Source organism: Oculina patagonica, chromosome 1 (genome assembly GCF_052425735.1).
Source record: "Oculina patagonica isolate OP01 chromosome 1, crgOcupat, whole genome shotgun sequence".
Lineage (NCBI taxonomy): Eukaryota > Metazoa > Cnidaria > Anthozoa > Scleractinia > Oculinidae > Oculina > Oculina patagonica.
The window spans coordinates 28213088-28236444 of record NC_135758.1 but is presented as its reverse complement, the minus strand read 5'-3'; the positions used below and the strand labels follow the sequence as shown (position 1 = coordinate 28236444).

Genomic DNA, 23357 nt, shown 5'->3' with positions numbered 1-23357 from the left:
GTGCCCATTTATGGATATCTCTGCAATTTTAAGGAGCAATTTTACCAAAGGCTGCTTCTTTTGGCTTAGCAGTTAATGCTATTACGTTTTTTCGCTATGATTTCAAACTGTGGCCTCTGTATGCGGTTTCATCTCGGAACGATATTCCTTTTGGGTTTACATGATACCAGAATGAAATGTCATTTCAGAACGAAAATTTCATCTCGGTATCATGTAAACAGATACAGGGAAATATATGGGGATGGGATGTACCCGTTCCGGAATGAAGGCCCTCACAGTGTAGTCTGGGAAAACTAAAACCTATCTTCTGAAGCCTAACTTGCTTCACCCCACAACAGCCCTGTGAGGCTTGTAAACAAACTTGCGTACATATTATACATACCGCAACTGCACCTGATATAACGAATTAAAATTTAAGTTATTCCGCAATAGGCCAATAAGACGATTATAACCCATAATATACAGCCCACCTGTCCATCACATTCTCCTTTCCACCAATCACCTTCTTTGTTGAGTATGAGAATCTTGGAATGTTTCTGCAGTAAAGACAGCATAATGAGTCAACAAAACAACAAAACAAATATCAAAACTTGAATTGCAGCTTGCCATCAGGAGAAGCAACTCTTAAACTGTGCTTGCCCAGGATACTCACAAGCTTGTGTAAATTCACCTTATTTGTTGTTAAATCATAATTTAGTTGACAGACGGGTTGTCTGTGCTCTTGCCATAAGGTAACTGTAAGTGGGCATGAAAAGTTACTTGCTCGGGACTCAGAAAAATTTTACATGCCACGGACGACCAGTTGGGACATTTTTTAACTGAAAAAGGAGAGCGCTTGAAGCTCTCAGTACAATATTGTCAAATGGCATTATATTCGTCTTAATTTGTGAAGAATGAACTTAAGACTCTTGGAAATAGAGATCATGTCATGATATAATAATTTGTACGTGAAGCTACTGCTCAGTTGCTTTCACTTGATCGAAAAAAAAATTGGGGTTTCAATAGGCTAATTCCGATATATTAATATTCTAACTTGGCTCCGAGGCTTGGGGGAATAAAACAAAAGAAATGATTAATTCATCCCTGAACCTCGACGTGATTTCTTTTGTTTTATTCCCTAAGCCTCGGATCCAAGTTAGAATTTTAATATATCGGAAATGGCCTATTAACGGACTTACAAGCGCGAATCTATTTCAGTACATCGCTTGTCTTTCCTTCGTTTGTTGAGTTATGTCGCCGTTAAGGGATAAAACGGTACGGGTTCTAAGCTCTCTTTGCATGTTTTCTTTATTCTTCAAATAACCTATGGATAACATATATCAGCACGATTTTTTTCTAATTCATAATTACCTGAATTGAGATTTCTTTTGGGTTCCTCGCAGAATATGGGTACAAGGCTTTGGCCCAGCCGATTCCACCTGCAAGAAATGACGTAAAATAGCAACTAAATTTGCGTACGCAATATTAATTTTCGCGATTGTTATGTGGGTCATCGTGTGTTGCAAGTCGACCACTTCCAAGTATGTGCCACCTCTCAGAAACGAAAGGAAAAAGAAAACAAGCAACAAAAGTACGATAAACATCGGAGCCCCTAGCATTCAATAAATATAAAAGAGTTAAAAGAAGTGAGACTGATCCCAATGAGGGAAACCCAGCCTCGTTCAACTTTTCTAAGGCAGGATTTCGATTTAGGATTTTAAATCTTCTAAATGAATCCCAGCAGACGGCCATTAAAGAGACAGAAAGTTCTAAAGAAATGTGTTTTACCTTTTCCTTTTTGTTCTTCATTGACACCGTACCGTAGCTTCGTGTCCAGTCCAGGAAAACTCACGCCTAAAGTGTTGGCCTTGTAGTATTCAACTAGTTCCTGAAGATGGAAAGTATACAATGGAAAGTTTCTCTTAAGTGCGTTTGCCTATTGATTTCAGGGTGGGGAGGGTGGGGAACCTGAAACGTCTGCGTGGGAGGATAGTTGGGAAGGCGGAGGGGTGAAGGGGAGAGTTTTTGACACTTCTGAAGGCGTCAACTTTAGAGATCAGTTCGCGTAAGAACCAGTTCCATAACAAAGATATCGTGTGGCGGCCCATATTGCTACGCGAGGTACAGAGCACAGGCAGCTCCAATAGTGACCTGCAGAGAAGGCAAATGCGCGAGGCGAGAATGGGGAGAGACGTGACCTCTGGAATATTACGTTCTTTTCCCTTCTTTCTTTAAGCAGTGTAATTTTATCGCAGTGGCCTATATAAACAAAAGGATCTTTAATAATTTTCAGGAAATTTGTCAAAAAATAAGCGTTGATAAAAGTAGCTGACAACTTCTGTGTTGAATGATTGTTCAACAAAAGTTGCGTTATCTTGTAGTGTGACGTCCGATATACGACATTCGATACTTCTCGCGAGCGAGGAAGGTCATACACTGTCTCGTAATTGTTCACACAGGCCCATTGTGTTAAGAGTGTGCCCGTGAGAGAACAGGGCAGAACCAGGTAACAAGTGATACAGCTCATATCACCGATTTCGCCCAAACTTAGCATAAATGTTGGGTATGGTGAGCTATTTACTGTGGCAAAACATTAACTCAAAATATTTTATTCCCTTCAAGTTATGGCACCTTTTGAAAAAATGGCCATTTTTCACTAATTTATGCATATTTAATTAGCTGACTTTGATTGACCAGTTCCACAAGAAAAAAAGACTTCTGAAAATAAAATTCACTGCGTTATATTCTGTGGTTATTAGGCTTTAAGTGCAATAATTCACTTCAACCGTCTGATTTGATTTCTTCTCCTCAAACGGTCTTTTGGAAGGTACACATTTCGTACAGTTGGAAATAGCCTTTAACTAGTGCCCAATATCTCCCATGAGCAACAACTTATGTACATTATTCTTACATGGGTAATGAAATCCATCATTAAACTTCACAAAAATGCCACAAAATGTCTGGGGACTTCAATATTTTATTAGTAATGAGGAACTAAACACACGTGACTTAACGATTTCTTGCTATTTCATCAAAATTCACCGAAACACAAAAGCCATTTATTTGCCTCAATTTGGCATAAAATCGGTACGAAATAGCTAATCAAGCATAAATCTATAGATAACAATCAAAATATTGGCGAAGAAAAGGCAGTTGGGACATTTTTCGGAGCGTTTTCAGAGCCATATAATTCGGCAATGTTGTGATAGCAAATGTAAAAATAGCAGCGAAAGATTTTCTTCACAAGCTCGCTCAATTCAACATTAGGCACATCAAAGTTAAGAAACAAGAAAGTAATACTACATACATGCCACTTATCGACACACAGATGCTTCCTTTTGAAGAATTTGTTCTTCCTCGCTGCACTTCGATTCTTCGATCGATCTCAATTGACATGTACTGTTGCTTTGAGGCGCGATGAACTTAGTCAATACATCGTGGTTCATTCTTCGTGAAAGGTGTAAACAGGTTGTCAATAAAGTCATTCAAAGAGCTGTTCAAAGTTCACGGAAGGACACTTGTCTCAGCCAGTTTGCATGAAATAAATTTAACTAGAAAATAAACAGCCGCCATGTTGAATTTCTACCTTTGAGCCTGCCGTTTCAGTCAGCGGTACGGCCGTTCACTGGGTATCACGCGTCCATCACGCGTGACCACACGCGCGATCATTTGCTTTTCCTCCGCGAGTGTTCGTTGGATGCGTTTGTGATGAAAATGAGAATATTTTCAAATTGTCGTAGGGAAAACAATTTCCTCCGCTACAGCTTGACGTGTTTATCGCAATGTGATGCTGAACGAACTCTAGGGTGCTTACCATTTGTTGGAGAGAACCGGTTGGAATGACCACTGAAAAATGGAAAGGCTTCTTTCCAAAATTAGCAAACTAACCGAAATAGATGTCGCTTACCATTTGTAGCTCAGTTTCCTGTTATTTCTTTCCGTTGTTGGGAGACTTGAAGGATGGGAGACTAGAACTGGGAAACCTTACAAATGGTAATTAAATTTCTGACGTTCCGTCAATTTCCGAAGAGATTTTCCAGAAAAAAAAACTGTTCCATTTGACTTTCACCGAAACAGGGTTCTTGATTTTTCTGTTCAACGGTCGGCATGCACGAAAACCAAATCAAAATAATGGTTTATGTTCCAAAATGACGCTAAATGGCGGTATTAAACTGCTCCGACGTCTCGGCAATACTGCCTTTTTTTGGGGTGGCACCCTGAAGAAGGCAGTATTGCCGAAACGTCGGAGCAGTTTTATACCGCCATTTAGCGTCATTTTGGAGCATAAACAATTATTTTTAGCATAAAAGACGCTACACATAACTCAACAATGCACGAGGAGAAAGTTTTTATTTCTTTTATGAAATGTTAAAGAAATTGCGCGCGCTAAAACTCGTGACGTAAGCAGCGTGCATTATATACTACTTATTAACCGAGAGTGAGGTCATTACAGGGGAATCTCAGACCGAGGCCTTGATGTATTGACCGAGCGATAGCGAGGGTACGTTTTTAGCGCCACTCTAAACTGAAATATCTAAAAAACACCGAGGTGAAACTCGCTCTCGCTCTCTGTGGCTCTCTCGTCGCTCATACTAAAGAAGTATCGGTATGCTAATATTTTTCTTTCAGTTGTTGAAAAGATAGTTACATTTTGTCGGAATTTTTTGTCGTTCTCGCAATTGCGCTAGTAGCTTTTACTCACAACTCAAAAAAACATATAAAAACCGCCGAGCCAAGAAAATTTTAATAATGCCCGGTCATTACAAGAAAATAATGCCCGCTCAGCAGCCAATCAAAGCGCGTACTATTGTAGCCATATAATAAAACTCGATAAAGCACGCGCGTGACGTATGCAGCGTGCTTTATTGAGCTATAATGAATTCAAACTGACCAATCACAGCGCGCGCAATTACTCGGACATTTTATAATTAGTTTTAATGCGGGGTTTAAGCACTCTACAAAAGTCTGCATTCGCGTCTTTGTAACTCACATAGCCACTTGAATTGAGTCGGTGATGAAGAAAATTATCATTTGAAGCCGCAATTCGTCACTTGCAATGTGGGCATTCAAGAGGAAAAATTTGTCCCCATAAAAGCCCTTTTCTAAAACAAAACTGCAGTAATGACGTTTATCGGTAAATGGACAGATGGAGAACTTTGTGGGATCCCGAAAAAGAGAGTGGGTACAAATTCAGTCTCCTAGCTACCAAAGTGTAATATAATATAGACGATTTGAACAGAAGGAATAGATGTACACAGGCCAGGCTAACAACCTGACCGCCATTTCTTCGAATGTCCATATTCACCCCCTCCCCCACCTCCTAAAAAAGACAGAAACAACCAAAAAAACAATAAACATACTAGTTTTAACCTGATATAAGATGGAAAAACTTGCTCTGATTATTTAATGGTTTCCGACATTTCAGAGCTCAATTTCAGAGCATCAAAACCGATTGCATCGCATACATTACACTGCATCCAGTGTATTTCTCTTCAACTATTTAGCAAAAAAATTCAATGGAGAAGTTGAAAAAATTCTCACTTTTACAAGAAACGTACACTACTTATAAGGCTAAGATCAAGCCCCGGTTGTTCAGAGGGTAGATAACGCCATGCGCTACTTATTCCGACGAAAACAAACATTTGCGGAGGAAAAGCAAATGAACACGAGTGTGTATAGCTGTGTATAGCTGTGTTGGGCTATGTATAGGCGTGTATAGCTGTGTAGGGCTAGGCTATGTATCCCTTCTATGAATATCCCTATATAGGATTTAGTAAAACAACTATATGATGACTACACTACGTACTTGCCCCAGTGAACGCCCGTACCGCTGACTGAAACGGCAGGCTCAAAGGTAGAAATACAACATGGCGGCTGTTTATTTTCCAGTTAAATTTATTTCATGCAAACTGGCTGAGACAAGTGTCCTTCCGTGAACTTTGAACAGCTCTTTGAATGACTTTATTGACAACCTGTTTACACCTTTCACGAAGAATGAACCACGATGTATTGGCTAAGTTCATCGCGCCTCAAAGCAACAGTACATGTCAATTGAGATCGATCGAAGGATCGAAGTGCAGCGAGGAAGAACAAATTCTTCAAAACAAAGCATCTGTGTGTCGATAAGTGGCATGTATGTAGTATTACTTTCTTGTTTCTTAACTTTGATGTGCCTAAATGTTGAATTGAGCGAGCTTGTGAAGAAAATCTTTCGCTGCTATTTTTACATTTACTATCACAACATTGCCGAATTATATGGATCTGAAAATGCTCCGAAAAATGCCCTAACTGCCAATCTTCGCCAATATTTTGATTGTTATCTATAGATTTATGCTTGATTAGCTATTTCGTACCGATTTTATGCCAAATTGAGGCAAATAAATGGCTTCTGTGTTTCGGTGAATTTTGATGAAATAGCAAGAAATCGTTAAGTCACGTGTGTTTAGTTCCTCAATACTAATAGAATATTAAAGTCCCCAGACATTTTGTGGCATTTTTGTGAAGTTTAATGATGGATTTCATTACCCATGTAAGAATAATGTATATAAGTTGTTGCTCATGGGAGATATTGGGCACTAGTTAAAGGCTATTTCCAACAGTACGAAATGTGTACCTTCCAAAAGACCGTTTGAGGAGAAGAAATCAAATCAGACGGTTGAAGTGAATTATTGTACTTAAAGCCTAATAACCACAGAATATAACGCAGTGAATTTTATTTTCAGAAGTCTTTTTTTCTTGTGGAACTGGTCAATCAAAGTCAGCTAATTAAATATGCATAAATTAGTGAAAAATGGCCATTTTTTCAAAAGGTGCCATAACTTGAAGGGAATAAAATATTTTGAGTTGATGTTTTGCCACAGTAAATAGCTCACCATACCCAACATTTATGCTAAGTTTGGGCAAAATCGGTGATATGAGCTGTATCACCTGTTGCCTGGTCCTCTTATGGACACATTCTTAAAAGAAATGTAGAGATGTCTGTTTACTGAAACTAATAGAACTCGTCAAATATAATTTGACACTTTTGTTTGTATAAGTCCTTTATAACCACTCAGGAGTATTTTGCTTTGTGGTCTTCGCGGCGATTTCTTGTTGAGTTAAACTTGATGTCTGTCCACGTAATATTTAAAACTGTAGTTAGTTCCCAGTCCTATTTGGTTCTACTGATCGGTTGATCGCTACAGATCCCGTCCACTCGCCCGATGGTATTAAGCGATGACGTCATCGCTTAATGGGATTGTGTCACGGCTAAGTTAAGTTTATTTTATTAAGCATTGCCAGATACTGGGTATGAAAATTAATGTTTGCAAAGAAATTACTTTTATGGATCTGAATGACAAAACCATAGCTTTATTGCAACCATATGTGTCTCCTGGGCGTTATAATTGAATTTTAAGTTACAAGCAAACGAGACTTACTTTGAAAACTGTTCAGCCCAACAATATTTCAAAAACCCATATCGCGATCTGTTTCAATCTTCGTCACTTTTTAGCCATCCGTACCTTCTTTTGTATTTACTGTGTTATTGAAATGTTCCTTCACTGTTTAAAGACTATTTTTCATATTTCACCGAACTTGATTGTCATACCCATGCCTAAATTTGGCTAAAATCCGTGAAACAATCCCTTTAAAAAAGGGATATAAAGTCTTGACATCTCTAAACCTTAAAGTGCCACATACCTCTACTGATGCAAAGGCTATCGCTTTTGTTAAGTAGAAACTTCCTTCATCGTATGGGATTTTTATGTGTTTCACTTCATTGCGATATCTGTGAATGAGAAGGAAATGGATGGTGTTAGCATTTGAGTGAAAATGTCTGGCAAATAAAAATAACCAGAACACTCTCAGTCGAGGGCAACCTCGTTCCCAGGGTCTCTCTCTCCCGCGCCCCAGAGCTCTTGGGCGCGGAGAAAGAGAGACACTGGAAACGAGGTTGAGTCGAGAAAAGAATAGCCCAATTTCGATATTTTAAAATTCAGCCTAAAACAATAGACATCACTACGAGGGCCGGGGAATAAACCCCACAAACTCTATAGTTTGGTCCCCGGAGCCTCGTCCTGAGATCTATTGTTTTAGGGCGAATTTTAATATATCAAAATTGGGCTATTGTCGCTACTTTCTCGTGAACATTATCAAGAATTTCCTATTCTCGCTGTCCAATCAGAAAGTGCATATACTTCCGATAAGTAAACACGACAGCTAGTGCACTTTGGTTACGTCAATTATGCAAGTAACTTAGCAACGGCTCCTAGCAACATCTCACTCAAGTGATAGCTGCGTTCTCGGGGACGAACGCTCGATCTTAGTACGTGAGTAATGTTAACTCTGAGTTTATTACTAACTTGTAAGGACACATGAATGCTGCTAAACTAACGCTGAGCGACACGGACAGTTTGTAAGGGACTTTCATATTTATCACATCGGAGTACAAGTACAAGATCGAGGACGAGTACGACTTTTGAATTTCAATCCAGTTACTTTCCCAGAGCCCTCACTCCATCCTGCGGCTGACAAGTTGAAAAGGAGACTATTGGTACGAGTCTGATGTGAAACGTGATAATCGACAGCACAAGAACGAGGCTTGAAAAGTCGTACTCGTACTCCGATCTGAAGTTTCCTATTGGTTCTCACTTGACGGATAAGGCGTATTCTCCAGATCTGTTAACACTTTCTCTTATTAGGAAAGTGCCGTCACTTTTGTTATTCAACTCTTGTGTTGCGAACGGTCTGTCCTTCTTTCCTGCAAACCTGGTAAGGGAATAGAAACAAATATTTATGAATAAACTGACAAGTAGCTTGCTGGACTGTCAACACTTTCTACAAACTGTTGCGTAATACAGAAATCGCGTCAAGTCACGAAACCCATACCCTGCAGTGCAGGCGTTTTTGGCGCCGAACTCTCGATAATAACAATCAATCGGTTAGAGGGTTACGATAGTAGGCGCGGGAGAACTCTCCCCTGGAAACACTACTGACTCGTTTTAGCCCACTACGCGCCTACTCATCCGAGATAACGATCGTAATATGCAGTCAGCGCTCGCTCCAGGCTACGCAACGCAACGCAACGCAAATTTTCACAGACGTACATAGGTGAAAACACAAAAATGTCAAATTTTCGGCGCTGTAATAGTTTCAAATTCTAAGAAATAATATTCCACTTCCCTGCTGGCTTCCCATTCCATGCAGGCTATAATTCTCTCGGGCCCAGTAGGCGCATATGACACCATGCAACGAAAAACCAATCAACCAGTTATGAGGTAGATCCAAAGCTAAGATCACTTACCAGTTAAAATTTCTTAACGAAACGTTCAAATTTGACGGCGGAGGAGTAGAATGTACTCTAGGAAAAAAAGAAGACATTACGTTACTGTCTTGCTTATGTTCACAACAGTCGAAAAATGCATTTGAGTGTCTGAAAAAAAAAAACACGGATTTCCTTTCCCAAAATTGCGATGTTCATGTGGGATTGACATCGAGCAGTGCTCACCAACATTGGTATCCAGTAACTGCAAGCCGGTTACAGGATCTCAAATGAAAGAAAACGAGAGCCTGACAATACGATATCAACACCAGAGCGAGGAGAAAGCAACAAAGGAAAAGGACGAGGGAAAGCCTCCAGTTCCCCGTTAGCTACAATTTTCTTAGCACACTGTAGCTTACTCAAGAGACACGGTCGAAAGGAAAAGAGTTGGAAGCTGTACGGTCGTTTTTTTCTTCGAGTGTAACCTTCCCTCAGGTGCCGTATTTTGCTAAATCTTACAATCAAAGAGAATTCACCACTTACTCTTCTTTTATCGTGGTTTCTTCGTAGCGGGATGTTGCTTTTAACGTCTAAAACAATAAAAAGAATACGTTAATACATACTCAAAAGTGCCATACACCATGCAGTTTTCTCACGAAGTTTACCGATGACTTGCTTGAGTGCTCATTATTTTAGATACAAAACCTAAAGATAGTATTTTGTCATCCACTTACCACGTGACTTTGAGGAAAATAACCAACTGCTCCAGTCCTTTTCGACCGGCCCTGTGGTAGGGGGGAATATAACAGAATTTGTAAAGAGGAAGAATCCAAGAAAATAAAGTAAATTTCAGACGCAGGGACAGCACTGTCATATTCACCTCTAGAAAATATACTTAACAATTATTCCATGAGCGTGCGTTGGCTTTAACTCAGAGTTCGTACACTTTTTCAGGCCAAAAATCCAAGGACTTTTCAAGCACTTTTCTAGACGCTTCTTGGAAATTTCAAGGCCTTTTTTTTATGAAATTTACTTCAAACTAACGATTTCCTGTCTGTTGTGTCGTTGATGTGCTTGCCGAAGAACTAAAAAAATGCTTATTTTGGCGGTCTTCTCATTGCCTTTTGACGTTCAGTAAAAAACTCAAGGACTCTCAAGGACCGAAAACCAGTTTCAAGTACCTTCAATGCCTTGAAATCGAACTCCTAAAATTCAAGGGTTTTCAAGACGCGTACGAACCCTGTAACTATCTCATCTCCAACAAGCGCGAGTGGAATAGTTCTTTAAAACAAACACAGGGCTGTGCTCTTAGGGTGCCCGGGTGCCTCTGGCGACCAACTTTTGTCTTTGGGTGACCAGATAATCTTATTTCTTTCATATATTAGCTTTACGCTGGGCACCCTGGATCTCATAGTGTGGAACCTTTGGGCTCCTGTCATTTTTCTTAGAGCACAGCCTTGAAACAAACAAAGAATTACAATACATTTGAGCTCCCCGACTGTTCTCGCTGACAAGTACACCTACCATATTTGTGGTCCATGGTATATGAGTTCATATACCATGGCCTGTTAACCAATCAAAACTCAGGAATGCAATATACCATGGCTAGTGTATAATCATACGAAATATGGACGACACTCACCTCCCACCATTCAGGGTCATTCTTATTGATTACTTCAACTTCATCTCCGACTACAAAACTTAGAACTGGGCGGCCACCGGGAGCGATCCCAGCAAAGCTGTCAGATTAGAAAGCAAAAGCAACTCTTAGTTCTCCTTAGATATTGCAACACCTTTCCTTGTGTCATGGTTAGTCCACAATCAAATCAGTCAGCGGTCGATACATTTCGAACTAATGGCGGTCAAAACGATCGCACGGTTTTGTCGAGATTTGAGGCATTGGAACGCCGAAAATGAGTGCATAATGAGCGGATTACGAGGGAAATATACGCAAGAGTGCATTTCAACGAGGTAAGACGTATTTAATTGATCAGTTCTAACCTAACTCCTCTGCTCCCGTAATTTGGGTCGTAACGGGTAACGCTTCTCTCCCACTTAAAGCATTGAATGACTATGAGACAGTATTTCTGGGCTCATCGAGGCAATATTTATACCCTTAGTTGATAGCCTTCAAGTTTACAATGCTTTGATAATGTAAGGAGAAACTAGATATTGGTCAGTCAGGATTGATACAAAGTACAACTTGTAGTCAAACGAAAAAAATAAATTTAAAACAGACTAAACTTACTTTGAAGTTGCCAGGTAAAGAGTCTGATTTGTAGTTCCTGCAAAGTCCAAACCAAAACGAACAAAGGACAGTCAATTAGAACATCAATAAAGGAACTGTCAAAATGATAACTGTGGATGGAGCAGTTTTGTGTGGAGAGTCGTAAAACCAGAACCAAAGTGATCACAGAAAGACACACACAATTCAATGAACCAATTATATCGAACTGAATACTAGTCAATGCAAAGCGCGAGAAAACGAGTATGAGCGAGTCTTGAGCGAGTCACTATTGGTTTTGGGTTTACTTCTGATTGGACGAGAAAGTGGCGCCAGAACTTTAAACCAATCACTGCTAAGCGTAGTAATGCAAAACCAAAGCAGATGCGAATCAATTACTTTCGATACTTGGGTGAATGTAATTTCATGTTTATAATGAGCTCACGTAATACAATATCCCCTCTAAACAACCACATCACTTTTTGCGGTCTCTCATCGCGTTCCCGCCCGTTCATCTTTGTGCTTTTTCTATTGTACAATACTATATATGTTGCGATTATTTTTCAATTTCTTCCGGTTGGTTATAGCCTTTATTGGTATGTCCCCACCCAAGGAATCCCGTTTCCCACCCTCTTCTCCCGCCTCTCCTAGAGGTGCTGCCCCCTTTACTTCTAGCTTCCCCCCCCCCCCCCCAACCCGTCCTCCTCCTTCACCATTCAGCACATGGCTACAAGCAGTTAAAACGTGCCTTGTCGCATTCTCGCTGGCGCCGAGACTTTTCTGTGTTTAGACAAATCTGGGCTGAGGCTCGAAGGCATAGAAGCTTGTTTAGGGAAGGGCCTACTGGCAGCCACGTTAGGACGAAACGGCGATGTACCAGAGAACTGACTATGGAGTCCAGGACTTGCTCGACATGCGCTGGTCTTGGGTATGCAGTCTTTGTGGGCAGCTGCGTCACAAACTGAGGGTCAAAGAAAGCGAGATTGTTCAGACACAGAATATCGAATGAATCGTATTTAATTTGGTGTTTACAGGCAAACGGCTGCACTGGAGTTACACTAGTTTAAAAATAACGCAATTTTAATTTACTTCACCACTATGTTTGCCGGGAGCGCTATTAACCGAAATTGTGTCTGAGATTCGGCATGGCAGTTTTGGCGGGAAAGTTCCAGCGACCAGCGTCGCCACGAATCACGTGACTCGCCAGTCTTGAACGAGGTTCAACTCAAAACTAGAAATCACATATATAAACAAACGAAATTCAACAGTTTCAGCAAAAAGGTTTAAGCTTGAGGGAAACAAAAAAGGGGGCGGGGAACAACGATAAGATATAAGACTTCACAGTTATAACATAAATGTCTAGTAGGAAGCAAAGACGTTTGAATCGCCGAATTTAAAACCAAGCGTCCGAAGGAAAACCTTTTGACTGCAAAGTAGTGGCGTTGTTGTGTTATCCAATGTTTACAAAACTAACACGTCGTGAAATTTAGTTCAATTTTTCGAATAAGTTAACAAACTCTTGCTTTAGGTTAATTTAAGTTTCATTCATTCGCTTAACTGGATAACAATCAAGCGAAACCAGACAAAAAAGCTTGTTCAAGCGTATGGCAGCCAGGATACAAAATAATCAAACATAGTTTAAACATCCTCGCTTCCTGCTGAATGGGTTCCCGCTATGTGTGAGTTGTCAACTGTTAAGTGTTGACTACTGTTACAGAGTATCTTTAGAGTTAGGTCTGTTTTAGAGAATCTCATTACAATAAGCTTATTAATTTTTCTAATAACAAACAAACTTACTTGCACACTTATACCCTTGGTTTGTTAAACCCCTAGAAGAAACCAAAGGCACCGTGTTAAAATATAGAAACACTAATGAAACAATTGTCATAATAAAACAAAATACATATTAAGGTATCACGGAAGGAAAATTGGCATTTATAAATTTTTAAACTTGAAGAAGCCCTAAATACACCATTTTTAACTTTAAAAATTTATAAAAAAATTCATGAAGCAAGAATAGAAAAATCTGAGACACCGTTTTTTAGACCAATATATGTAGATCAAATTCCGGCTCATCCTCGGTGTAAGAACCTGTGAAACTCGCCGGTGACGTAAAACAAAGAACGAACCAAGGCAACAAAGAGCGTCAAAAACAATACAGAGCAGGAAAACAAAAGCTCCAAAACAAAGAAAAATATCACAGGTTCTTACACCGAGGTAAACCCCAAATTCCGCATAAAAGTTTAGGTGCTGATGTAAACGTGTTCTCAAATAAACCTCATATTGCGTACCATAATAATTGCAAACAAAATGCTGACGTTGCTTATTATACACTATAAGATCAAAACAAAATTCAAAATTACAATCTGTATTCAATAAGCTTTCAGAAAATATATACTTTATTGGGGTTAGCATTGATAGTTTGCACACAATTTCACTTGGAATGCAAACGCCAATTTTCCTTCTGTGATACCTTAAGTTAAGGAGCTTTGGTTAAAAAAACTGTGGATTAAATCGATTAATGTATAAAATAATGTTAAAGATAGCAAGGTACAGCAGTAAACACAACATACAAACTGTAGCTTACCACAATAGATTCGCACAAACTCCGCAATACGTTGGTGAAGGAAATGTGTGTAGTTCAAATTTGTGATTGCCTGTAAAATGAAACGCAACTTAGATTAATGTTCCAGCTCGTGTTGGTGACAGCCGACACACACGCCAGCTTTCCAAGTGGGAAAACTTTTCGTTTGATTTGTTTTTGCTGATTTTTGATTGTTTCTTATTGTTTTGCTCTGCTTGTTTTTGTTTTTTTTTTTTTTCTTTTTTTTTGGTGGATTTCGAGCCATCTTGTTTGTTTAGCGCATGTCGAAAGATAGCCGCTACCGCTATGCACCTAACACTGAAAGTGGGCGTAACTTGAATCTAGCTTTTAATAGCAAGAAAACATTAACGCCAATAGGTAAGCATTTTCTTCAGAGTTCGTGGTAAACTGAAAAATCAAGCCTTTGCAAACCAACTTAAAAGCATCATGTTTATATAACTTTTTTTTTTATCCAGTGCCGAGTTTTTGGCGGGAGTCAGTGAGCTTTGTGATGGGTGTGGCGTTTAATGATTGCCGGCAACAACGCTGCAAATATTAAATCCGTGAGATCCCAACAAATACGAAACAGTTTTTTAGTCTTTTGATTGGCTGCATTAGGCAATTGACTATTGCATCAAGTAAGGGGAACTTTCTTTGAAAGTGATGACAAATATGCAAACAAATGCACTCAGATCGTAAAGTATGATCGTCCGGGTGAGAGTAGTTCTGAGAAGAACTGTTGTTGGTGACTGACGTTTCGACAACCTGAGCGGAAGTCATCTTCAGAGTCAAGTAAAAAGTTCAGTGTTGTCAGTCGATGATGTTATAAGTCTGGTCCGTTGATGTTGATTGGTCAGTTCAGCCGTGATGTTATTGGCTGTAAGACTCGTGTAGAGTTTGTCGACAGTAATTGGACAGTTTCGATCCGTCTATTGTTAGTCAAATTAAGTCGTTCTGTTCCGTCTATTGTTAGTCAAATTGTGTCGTTCTGTTGGCGGTCCGTTTGTCGGTTGGACTGTTTAAGTCGTGAATTAGTCGTTTGTAAGGTGCCGGTAGCTGTTGACATCTGTTTATAGGCGTTTGTTCTAAGTTTGTGTACTCAGGGCCTCTTCACATGAGCCCGGTTTACGGGCTGTCTCAGTTACCAGGACGGATTTTGACCTCTGTTCATATGGAAAATTTTAGCCCGGTTGACGGGTATAAAATTCAAGAAACGAAGGCAAAATGGCGACACATAAAGTTGCATCTTTCGCGACTATCGTAGCTTTATTGACCCATGTAACTTTATTAATTAAGCAAATTCGCATATTTCTGAAGTGGAAATAGATACAAGGCAAAATTAAACCATTTGGACCACCCAATTACGAAAGGGTAGCTATTTTCTCAAAAAAAGTTGCGTCCCGGCGACCGGGCTGGCGCGTTCATATGGGAAAATATTCTTCCCGGTTGTCGAGATCTCGGTTGCAGAAACCGAGATATCGGTAACCGGGCTGGCCCACCTTCTCATATGAACACATCCAAAATTTTACAAGAAAATAGGAGTGAGTCGAGATCTCGGTAACTGGGCCAGCCCGGTCAACCGGGATCATATGAAGAGGCCCTCAGTCGTTGAAAATAGTTAGTACTGTTGGTTAAAAAGACACGTACCTTGGTCAAGGTTCCTTAATGTAACATTGTCCCTGAAACGAAAAAGAAAAACTAAATGAAAAAGTGTGATGGTAGTCTCCCTTGCTCCCATTTTTTCTTTTTTTAGGTTGTCAAGCAATGCTTCTTTTCATGTGGGAAATAGCATTGCATGACGACCAATGTATCACAAGTACTGTAACGTAACGTTGAATGCGCTGATGTGGCATCCTCTTTAAATATAACCATTTATATTTATTTAGCATGAATGCTCTTCCAAATCTACAGTACTTATCAAACCGTTAATTAGAAACTGGCCAAGATGGATACAAACAAAGAAAATTCAAGTCATGTATGAACACTGCACAAATACGTGTAGCAATACTGCATACACAAATGTGTCTTTAGTCGTCACACACGGTTACTCAATCTCCATCACTTTTATACTGCACTAGTGACAAAAACATATACTTACATGGCCACTGTAAGGTCATTAACCCATTTGTTTTTCATATCTTCTGTTTTGGTTGACATGTAGCAAGAATTGCGTTCTGCAAGCAAAAAAGCGCACTATGTAAATTATGACAATCACACTGTGAATATCATAAAAATCGTGGGCGGTCATGTAACACTCAGGCCTCAGTTGTTCAACAGGTTGGGTTATTTTGTCTACTGGATAAATCGCTATCTGAAGACGTGATAGCCTGATGGTTATTATGCTGGCCTCTGTGTTGGATAGCTAGACCATGTGCTCCTCCCCAGTCCCCTAGGTTATAACACAACATCTCCCTCCCCCGACAGGAGGAGATCAGAGAACGTACAACATCTCCCTCCCTCTTTAGGAGATAATAAAAAAGGAACGCAAACATGTAGAAAAGGCACATTGTCAGATTGTGAGCTTCAGGTACTTTCTGTTGCGGATGAGCACCGAACCACGGTCAGTTTCGACAGCAAAGGTACGGTTTGGTCTAATTTCAATAACAGTCCCAAGAAGGGACCAGTCAGTGTCATTGCGAGAGCGAATTGCGACACGGGATCCTAGTTCTAGAGGAGGTAGTACTTTGGTATGTTTATCATAGTAGAGTTTCTCCTTACTCTTGGCATGTAGGATTTTCTTCCTTGTGGTGGGAGTTAGAAATTCTTCCTTAGGGTTTGGGACTCGAGGAAGAAAGTCATGCAGTGCTCTGCCAAATAACAACTCAGCTGGACTCTTCCCACAGGCAAGTGGAGTGTTGCGGATTGCTAACATACCTTTCCAAAATTCATCATGATTCATTGATCCACACTTCTTGAGTAGCTTTTTGACATTTTTTACGGCTGCCTCAGCTTTGCCATTTGACTGCGCATGTGTAGGTGATGACACAGTGTGTTGGAAACCCCACTCTTGTGAGAAATCTTCAAAGGCCTTACACGTGAACTGAGAGCCACCGTCAGAGACTACTTCCACAGGTGTTCCAAAGCGCGAAAAAGTCTTCTTCAGTTCCTTGATCACTAATGGCGCCTTACTGTTCTTCTTTAGATCATGCACTTCAGTGAAAAAGGAGAAATAGTCGGTGGTAATGAGGTACTCATTTCCATCGAGGCTAAATAGGTCAACACCTAGCTTCTCCCAAGGTCTTGTTGGTATTGGTGGCTGCTCCAGTGGTTCTTTAGAATTTACTGGAAGATGTGTCAGACACTGGTGGCATCGTTTCACCATGTCTTCGATTTCGCGATCTATGCCAGGCCAATAGATGGAAGCGCGGGCACGGCGGCGAGTTTTATCAACACCTTGATGCCCTTCATGCAGAACCAAAAGCATCTTCTTTTGTAGAGAGGATGGAATAACAGTTCGTCCATTCATTACAAGAATAGATCTGCCAGTGGTTGGTGCAACGAGGTAAAGGTTGTGACGGATAGGCCAGAAAGGTTTTGCAACTGTTGCTACTTCTTCTAGTGATTTAGGCCATCCACAATTGATGTACTCTGTAACTTGAGAAATCTGAGGGTCTGTCTGCTGAGCTTGAAAAACTTCATGAAGTTGTAGGTCTTCAGTTGACTTATCAGCAAATTGGATCTTTACAGCTGCTTCAGCATGAATGTTACATAGCTCATCATCGAGTGATGGCTCATCCACTGGGAAACGAGAAAGAGCGTCTGCAGCCAAATGATCCTTGCCTTTCACCCATTCTGCAGTGAACGAATATGGCAGCATCTTCATCATAAGTCGCTGGAGTCTGGGATTCTCGACATCTGCAATTCCCTTAGAATTCAGTATTGGGATGAGAGGCTGATGGTCAGTAAGAAGGGTGAAGTGTGGTAAACCCTGAACAAACATGTTGCATTTCTTCATTGCCCAGCAGGCAGCAAGAGCCTCAAGTTCTATCATAGCATAGCGGCTTTCTGCAGGAGTCAAGAAGCGTGAACCTGCTTGTATTGGTTTCCAGACATCATCTACCAATTGTAGGAGGACGAAATCCACCAAACTCGACTTCTGTAACGGCAAGCTGCGACTTTGTTTGTTTGAGCGTGACACCATGCTGACGACAGTGATCAAGGAAGGCACAGGTGCGCATCTTCAGAATAGACAGACTTGGTGCATAGATCAGAATGTCATCAACGATTTTGCGAACTCCTTCCAGGCCAGCAACGACCTTGTCCATGCGGCGGTTGTACCATTCAGAGATGCTGTTAATTCCAAATGCAGCTCGATTACACACAAATCGACCAAATGGTGTAATAAAGCAGGTGAGAGGACGTGATTCAGCATGAAGTGGAACTTGCCAGTAACCATGGCGAGCATCAAACTTGCAGAAGTATGCAAGCTCCTCTTGAGGAATGCTGGTTACAGCTTCAAAAGGAGAGTTACTGAGATGATATTCACGCTGAATAAATTTATTCAAGCGAGTGAAATCAATGCAAATTCTGAGTTCATCAGTGCCCTTCTTCGGGGCTATTACGATTGGGTGACACCATGGGCTGGGTTCTTCGCATGGTGAGATTACTCCAAGTTGCTCCATCTCCTGAAGTTGTTTCTTCAGTTGCTCCAAGTAAGGGATTGGAACTTTTCTTGCCTTTAACTGAGCATAGGGTGTAGCATTGGGCTTGAGATTGATCTTAAATGGTTCACCTGACATGGCAGGAAGAAAAGTCTCATCAAAGATGTCTTCATAATCGTGTAAGAGGGATGAAAAATCAGAGTCTTCTGAACTCTCGGCGATGGTTGGCTCTGAAGAGGTTCCAATCACATTTACTTGTACGTCATCTGCTGCATGGTGCATCCAGTTCAAGTGAGACAACAGGTCATCATCTGGAGGCGGAGGTAGAGACTCAAAATTGTTGGCGTCAGAGTGTAGTTGGTCCTGTAATGTGCTGCCAGGTAAAGACTGGGCAGGGTCTGCCTGCAGTGTTTTTACAGTTGAAGAAGAGGGGTTGACTTTTTCTTCCAAAGTAGACAATGGCCACTGGTCATCTATGACACCAAGAGCTCGACAAGCAGGAGTGCCAAGGACAACTCCATCCTCACCGTGGATAATGTGGAACCATTGGCTAGCTGAGAGAACTGGGTCTTCTGGGGGCCAGGAAATCTTCAGAAGTACGCGTGCTTCAACTTTAAGGTTGTGACCACCAGCAGCTTTAACGGAACCACACTCTAGGTTATAGTTCCATTCAGGAGTTTCAAAACGAGTGATCCAGTCATAACCAACACAGTTTATATTGGCACCAGGATCAACCATGCACTGCTGAATCCAGTTGTGATTGCCAATAACAAAGTCAGCATAGCAGTGAGTTCCAACACTAGGAATAGCAGAAAGGTTGATAGTTTTAACAGATGCAGTGTGGCTTATTTGAGACTTTCCATCAGCTGAAATCAATTGAAGAGAAGGATTTCCAGAGGAGCCAGGCTGTGCTGCATGAGCATCTGATTTCCTATCCTCGCTGGGTCGCTTTGGACCAGTCTTAGAATTATTGGGACACATGAGGGATTTGGCCCAGTGGCCTTTGGTGTTGCAGGCTTTGCAAATAGAATCTTTTGCAGGGCATAATTCCTTTCGGAATACATGGAACCTCATACAGAATTTGCATTTCCTAGGGCTGTCTTCTGACATGTCAGAAGGAGGTGCATTGCTGTTGTCAGAGTTATTGCTTGATTTGCCTTTTCTGTAGGCAGAAGCACCAGTTTTGTTTATTTGAGAAGAAAATTGGTTTGCTTGAAATGAAGTGGCTTCATCAACTTGAACATGTTGAACAGCTTTCTCGAGGGTTAGATCTTTAATACACAGAAGACTCTTACGAACCTCATTGGACCTTATGCCAGCCACTAATCTTGCAAGAAGAACACGCTCTTTACATGACATTCTAGTTTCAGTCTTGCAACAATCTTCATACTGGCATTTATTCAACAGGGACTGTAAATCAATGTAAAACTCTTCAAAAGACTCATTTGTCCCTTGGGACCTGTTGTGAAACTCGTATTCATGAACAAAGATACTTGTACTTCCACATACCTGGGTTTGGAAAGACTCAATGATAGCATTGACATCTTGTAGCCCTAAGATGTTCATTCTTTTAACGGTGTCATCGCTCAGGACGTTTGTAAATAGAGCTTGTTGGGTTTCTCTAGGAAGATCGGAGAAAGCTGTAATTGTCACTGCAGAGTTCCATCGCTGCTTCCAAATTTGGAATCCGTCTGGAGTAGAGGTTGCAATATCAAGCTTCGGCACTCGTGCAATTTCAGAAGAAATAAATTGAAGGTTTGGTCCAGATGTTGTTGTTGGACTCGCACTGGCCCCCTCGGAGGGTTTTGGAATTGGCTTGGGTGGCATTTCCTTTATAGTTGAGACAAACGTCGCCCCTAGAGCGAAGAAATGAAGCTTCTAACGTCTATGATCGATAGCGATCGGCGAGCAGATTGAAAAATGGCCGCACAACTCGATGTCGACTACGCCATGTTGGATAGCTAGACCATGTGCTCCTCCCCAGTCCCCTAGGTTATAACACAACACTCTGGATCGCGAGTTCCGAGTCTGAGCCTTGTAATCATTGTCTTGTCCTCTTGGGCAAGACACTTTACTCTCACAGTGCCTCCCTCCACCCAGGTGCATAAAAGCATGGGTAGTGGCAGTGTGTGAGACACAGTGGCCTAATGGTTAGCACACTCTGGATCGAAAGGTCCAGGGTTTCAGCCTTGCAATAGTTGTCTGGTCTTCTTGGGCAAGACACTTAGCTTTCACAGTGCCGTTCTCCACCCAGGTGTATAAATGGTTCTGTAAATTTGATGCTGGGCGTAACCCTGTGATGGACTAAAATTCCATCCAGGGGGCGTAGAAATACTTCTAGTTGCAAAATGCTACAGAAACTGGGATAAGTTCCAGCAGTATAAGTCACTTGGCCCTAAATCACTATCCAGTGAAGAGCATAGGCGGTTTCGTTGACACTTTTCAACTGAATGATAGTGATTATCTGATAGACTTGCCCACCCTTAGAACAGCTGAGCCCAGGCCTACAGGGATGTCGCTATGGGCCAGCTGCCCACTAATTTCACCGGCTGCGAGAGAGCTTAAATTCAGCTGAAATTTCACATGAAAACAAAGGCTTGGGTAACCATTTAGAGCTGCCAAGGCCAGAAAAGCAAGCTGGGCTTGTTGATGAGCCTGCTTAGTGTTTCTCTTAGCTACATCCCTGGGACTATAGCAATGCATGATTACCAAAACAGAAGTTAAAATGATTCTAAAACCTGCTCATCATAAACTGAACAAGTTTAACACATCTCACTTGCAAGACCATTCAGAGAAAACTCTTAAAAAGTAAACCAATGTTCTAATGTATATACATACCTTGTTCATAATTTTTCATATACCAACTGTGAGAAAACTGCAGGACAAACAAATAATTATTCAAACCACAATCACCTTTTCAACTTACCATAATCCTCAAATTAGCATCCAAGGCGCTTATTTTACATTTAGGATAAGACATGGGGGAGTGGGGGGGGGGGGCACTTATTCGAGGGGGATGCTTAATCAAGGGGGAGGAGGGCTTATTTATTTTTTCCCTAATCGTGGCCCAATATGATCGGTTTTTTAAAAATAAAATTTGCACATAAACAAAAACAAAGCGGATCCTAAAGTTTTAATAGAAGCTCAACTGGAACTCACATGTGAAGAAACTATGCAAATACATGGATCTGGAAACATGCAACTTAGAAGAAAAGAAACTGGTTTCTTGTATTGTGATTATCAATGTAATCAGGAGCAGTTACCCATGATGGTAACACAGGAGGGACGAGAGTAAATTTATGGTATACACTGTCACAAACTGTTCTATCAGTTAAATGGCAATGCATTTATATTTATCTAGCACAGTTCAAGTCAGGATGAGAAAAGACGTCTAAAATAGCTGCTATCATTCTATGCAGGGTTTTCAAAACTACATGTACAGTACATGTAGATGGCTTGTCACAGCCACCTACTCTTCCAGTTGCTGATGCCTACTTCAAAACATTTTGAAATCCTTGTCTATAAATTCATGATCTCACCGTACCAACCCAACCATGAAAACATGTGAACAGGCCAGCCCAATGAGGTGTCACCTGAACCGAGAGTAGTTTCTTTATGCACAGCCCAGTTATTTTAAGGCCGTAGTTAGTGGTCTGGCCAGGATTCAAATCCATAACTTCCCACTTGCCTGTGGTAGTAACTTATGCAAACTTAGTTCTAACCTAACATTGGACTAAAAATCAGTCCTATTAAAAAAATCTTAGGTTCCACTCTGACTTAAACAACAAATCCCTACTTTATTCTTTACTGGATTAGAGGGCATGTCTTGAATTTCAAAATACTGGAGAAACAGGGACTGCTTGTGGTGGTATGTGTCGCCCTGGAGTAAAAGGTAAGAAAGATAATTAAGTTAATTTAATAAAATTTAAAAATCATTTATTGCTAAGGATTTAAAAAAGGTTGCCTGTCACTACACAAAACATTATGCACTGAGTATTTTTACCTACTGGAATCGGCGAAACCCACCATAATTCTTATTGGCTTTTATTTATTCTACAGGGTTTGTATGGGTCATGGAATTTAAGTGTAGGTCATGAAAAGTCATGGAAAATGGTATTGATTGTACAAAAAAATTACCAGTAGGCAGTTTATTTTTTGTGAAGAAAAGGGTAAAACCATACCCGAAATCAAGATAATTATTTGGAAATGTCCAAATTTCGAATTTAGGTCATGAAAAAAACTTTAAAAAGTCATGGAAAAGGTCATGGAAAGTCATGGAATTTCAAAAGCTCAAAAGAGTATGAAGAAACTGGGCACGGGCTTGTTGTTTCACTGAGAATAATGATATCACTGGTAGTGGAAGGAAGGCAGTTGTGGTGCTTCATGCTAGCTTATCAGCTCTCACACAAACTAGCTTATCAGCTCTCACTAAAAAACAAACCTTTGTCTTGCAGATAATTAAGGCTGTATCAAAGAGAAAAGCATGTCTGTGAAGTAAAACAAAATCAGAGTTTTCTTAACATACATGGATGTACATGTATGCCCCATTAAAAGTCATCTATCAATTAGATAATTAGCACACAACTAAACTTACATGTACATGATGAAACAACACTATACTACTGACAATAAATTATTAGAGTAAACATATTTATTTATTAATTACAGTTTAACATACATGTAATTATATTTATACATTGCAGGGTCCATGACAAGACAGGTTAACTA

The 23357-nt window shown here is 40.5% G+C and overlaps 3 protein-coding genes across 3 annotated transcripts in view; 1 reads left to right on the top strand and 2 right to left on the bottom strand.

The window, feature by feature from the left end:
- The window catches only part of LOC144642625 (PH domain-containing protein DDB_G0267786-like), a 43371-nt gene that overhangs the window by 15947 nt on the left and 4067 nt on the right, over positions 1-23357 (top strand). The gene's annotated exons all lie outside the window — the stretch shown is intronic.
- LOC144665705 (proto-oncogene vav-like) lies at positions 203-23231 on the bottom strand. Its single transcript, XM_078527319.1, has 19 exons — positions 23224-23231; positions 23071-23116; positions 22426-22509; positions 21468-21504; positions 16127-16202; positions 15676-15707; positions 14032-14101; positions 13242-13273; positions 12193-12405; positions 11469-11505; positions 10863-10959; positions 9955-10005; positions 9764-9810; positions 9263-9319; positions 8611-8727; positions 7660-7747; positions 1768-1867; positions 1351-1418; positions 203-536 (listed from the first exon to the last, which is right to left on the bottom strand). The coding sequence occupies exons 1-19, from the start codon at positions 23229-23231 to the stop codon at positions 414-416; spliced, it is 1383 nt and encodes a 460-aa protein (XP_078383445.1). The 3' UTR covers positions 203-413.
- On the bottom strand, positions 18081-20635 carry LOC144666601 (uncharacterized). The gene has a single exon (XM_078528341.1). The coding sequence runs from the start codon at positions 20454-20456 to the stop codon at positions 18081-18083; it is 2376 nt and encodes a 791-aa protein (XP_078384467.1). The 5' UTR covers positions 20457-20635.

Coding starts and splice junctions, on each gene's coding strand:
- LOC144666601 (XM_078528341.1), bottom strand. CDS start 20,456: ATGCCACCCAAGCCAATTCCAAAACCCTCCGAGGGGGCCAGTGCGAGT.
- LOC144665705 (XM_078527319.1), bottom strand. Junction 8,728..9,262: donor TCGTTAAGAAATTTTAACTG/GTAAGTGATCTT, acceptor TTCCCTTACCAG/GTTTGCAGGAAAGAAGGACA. Junction 1,419..1,767: donor TGAAGAACAAAAAGGAAAAG/GTAAAACACATT, acceptor CATTTCTTGCAG/GTGGAATCGGCTGGGCCAAA.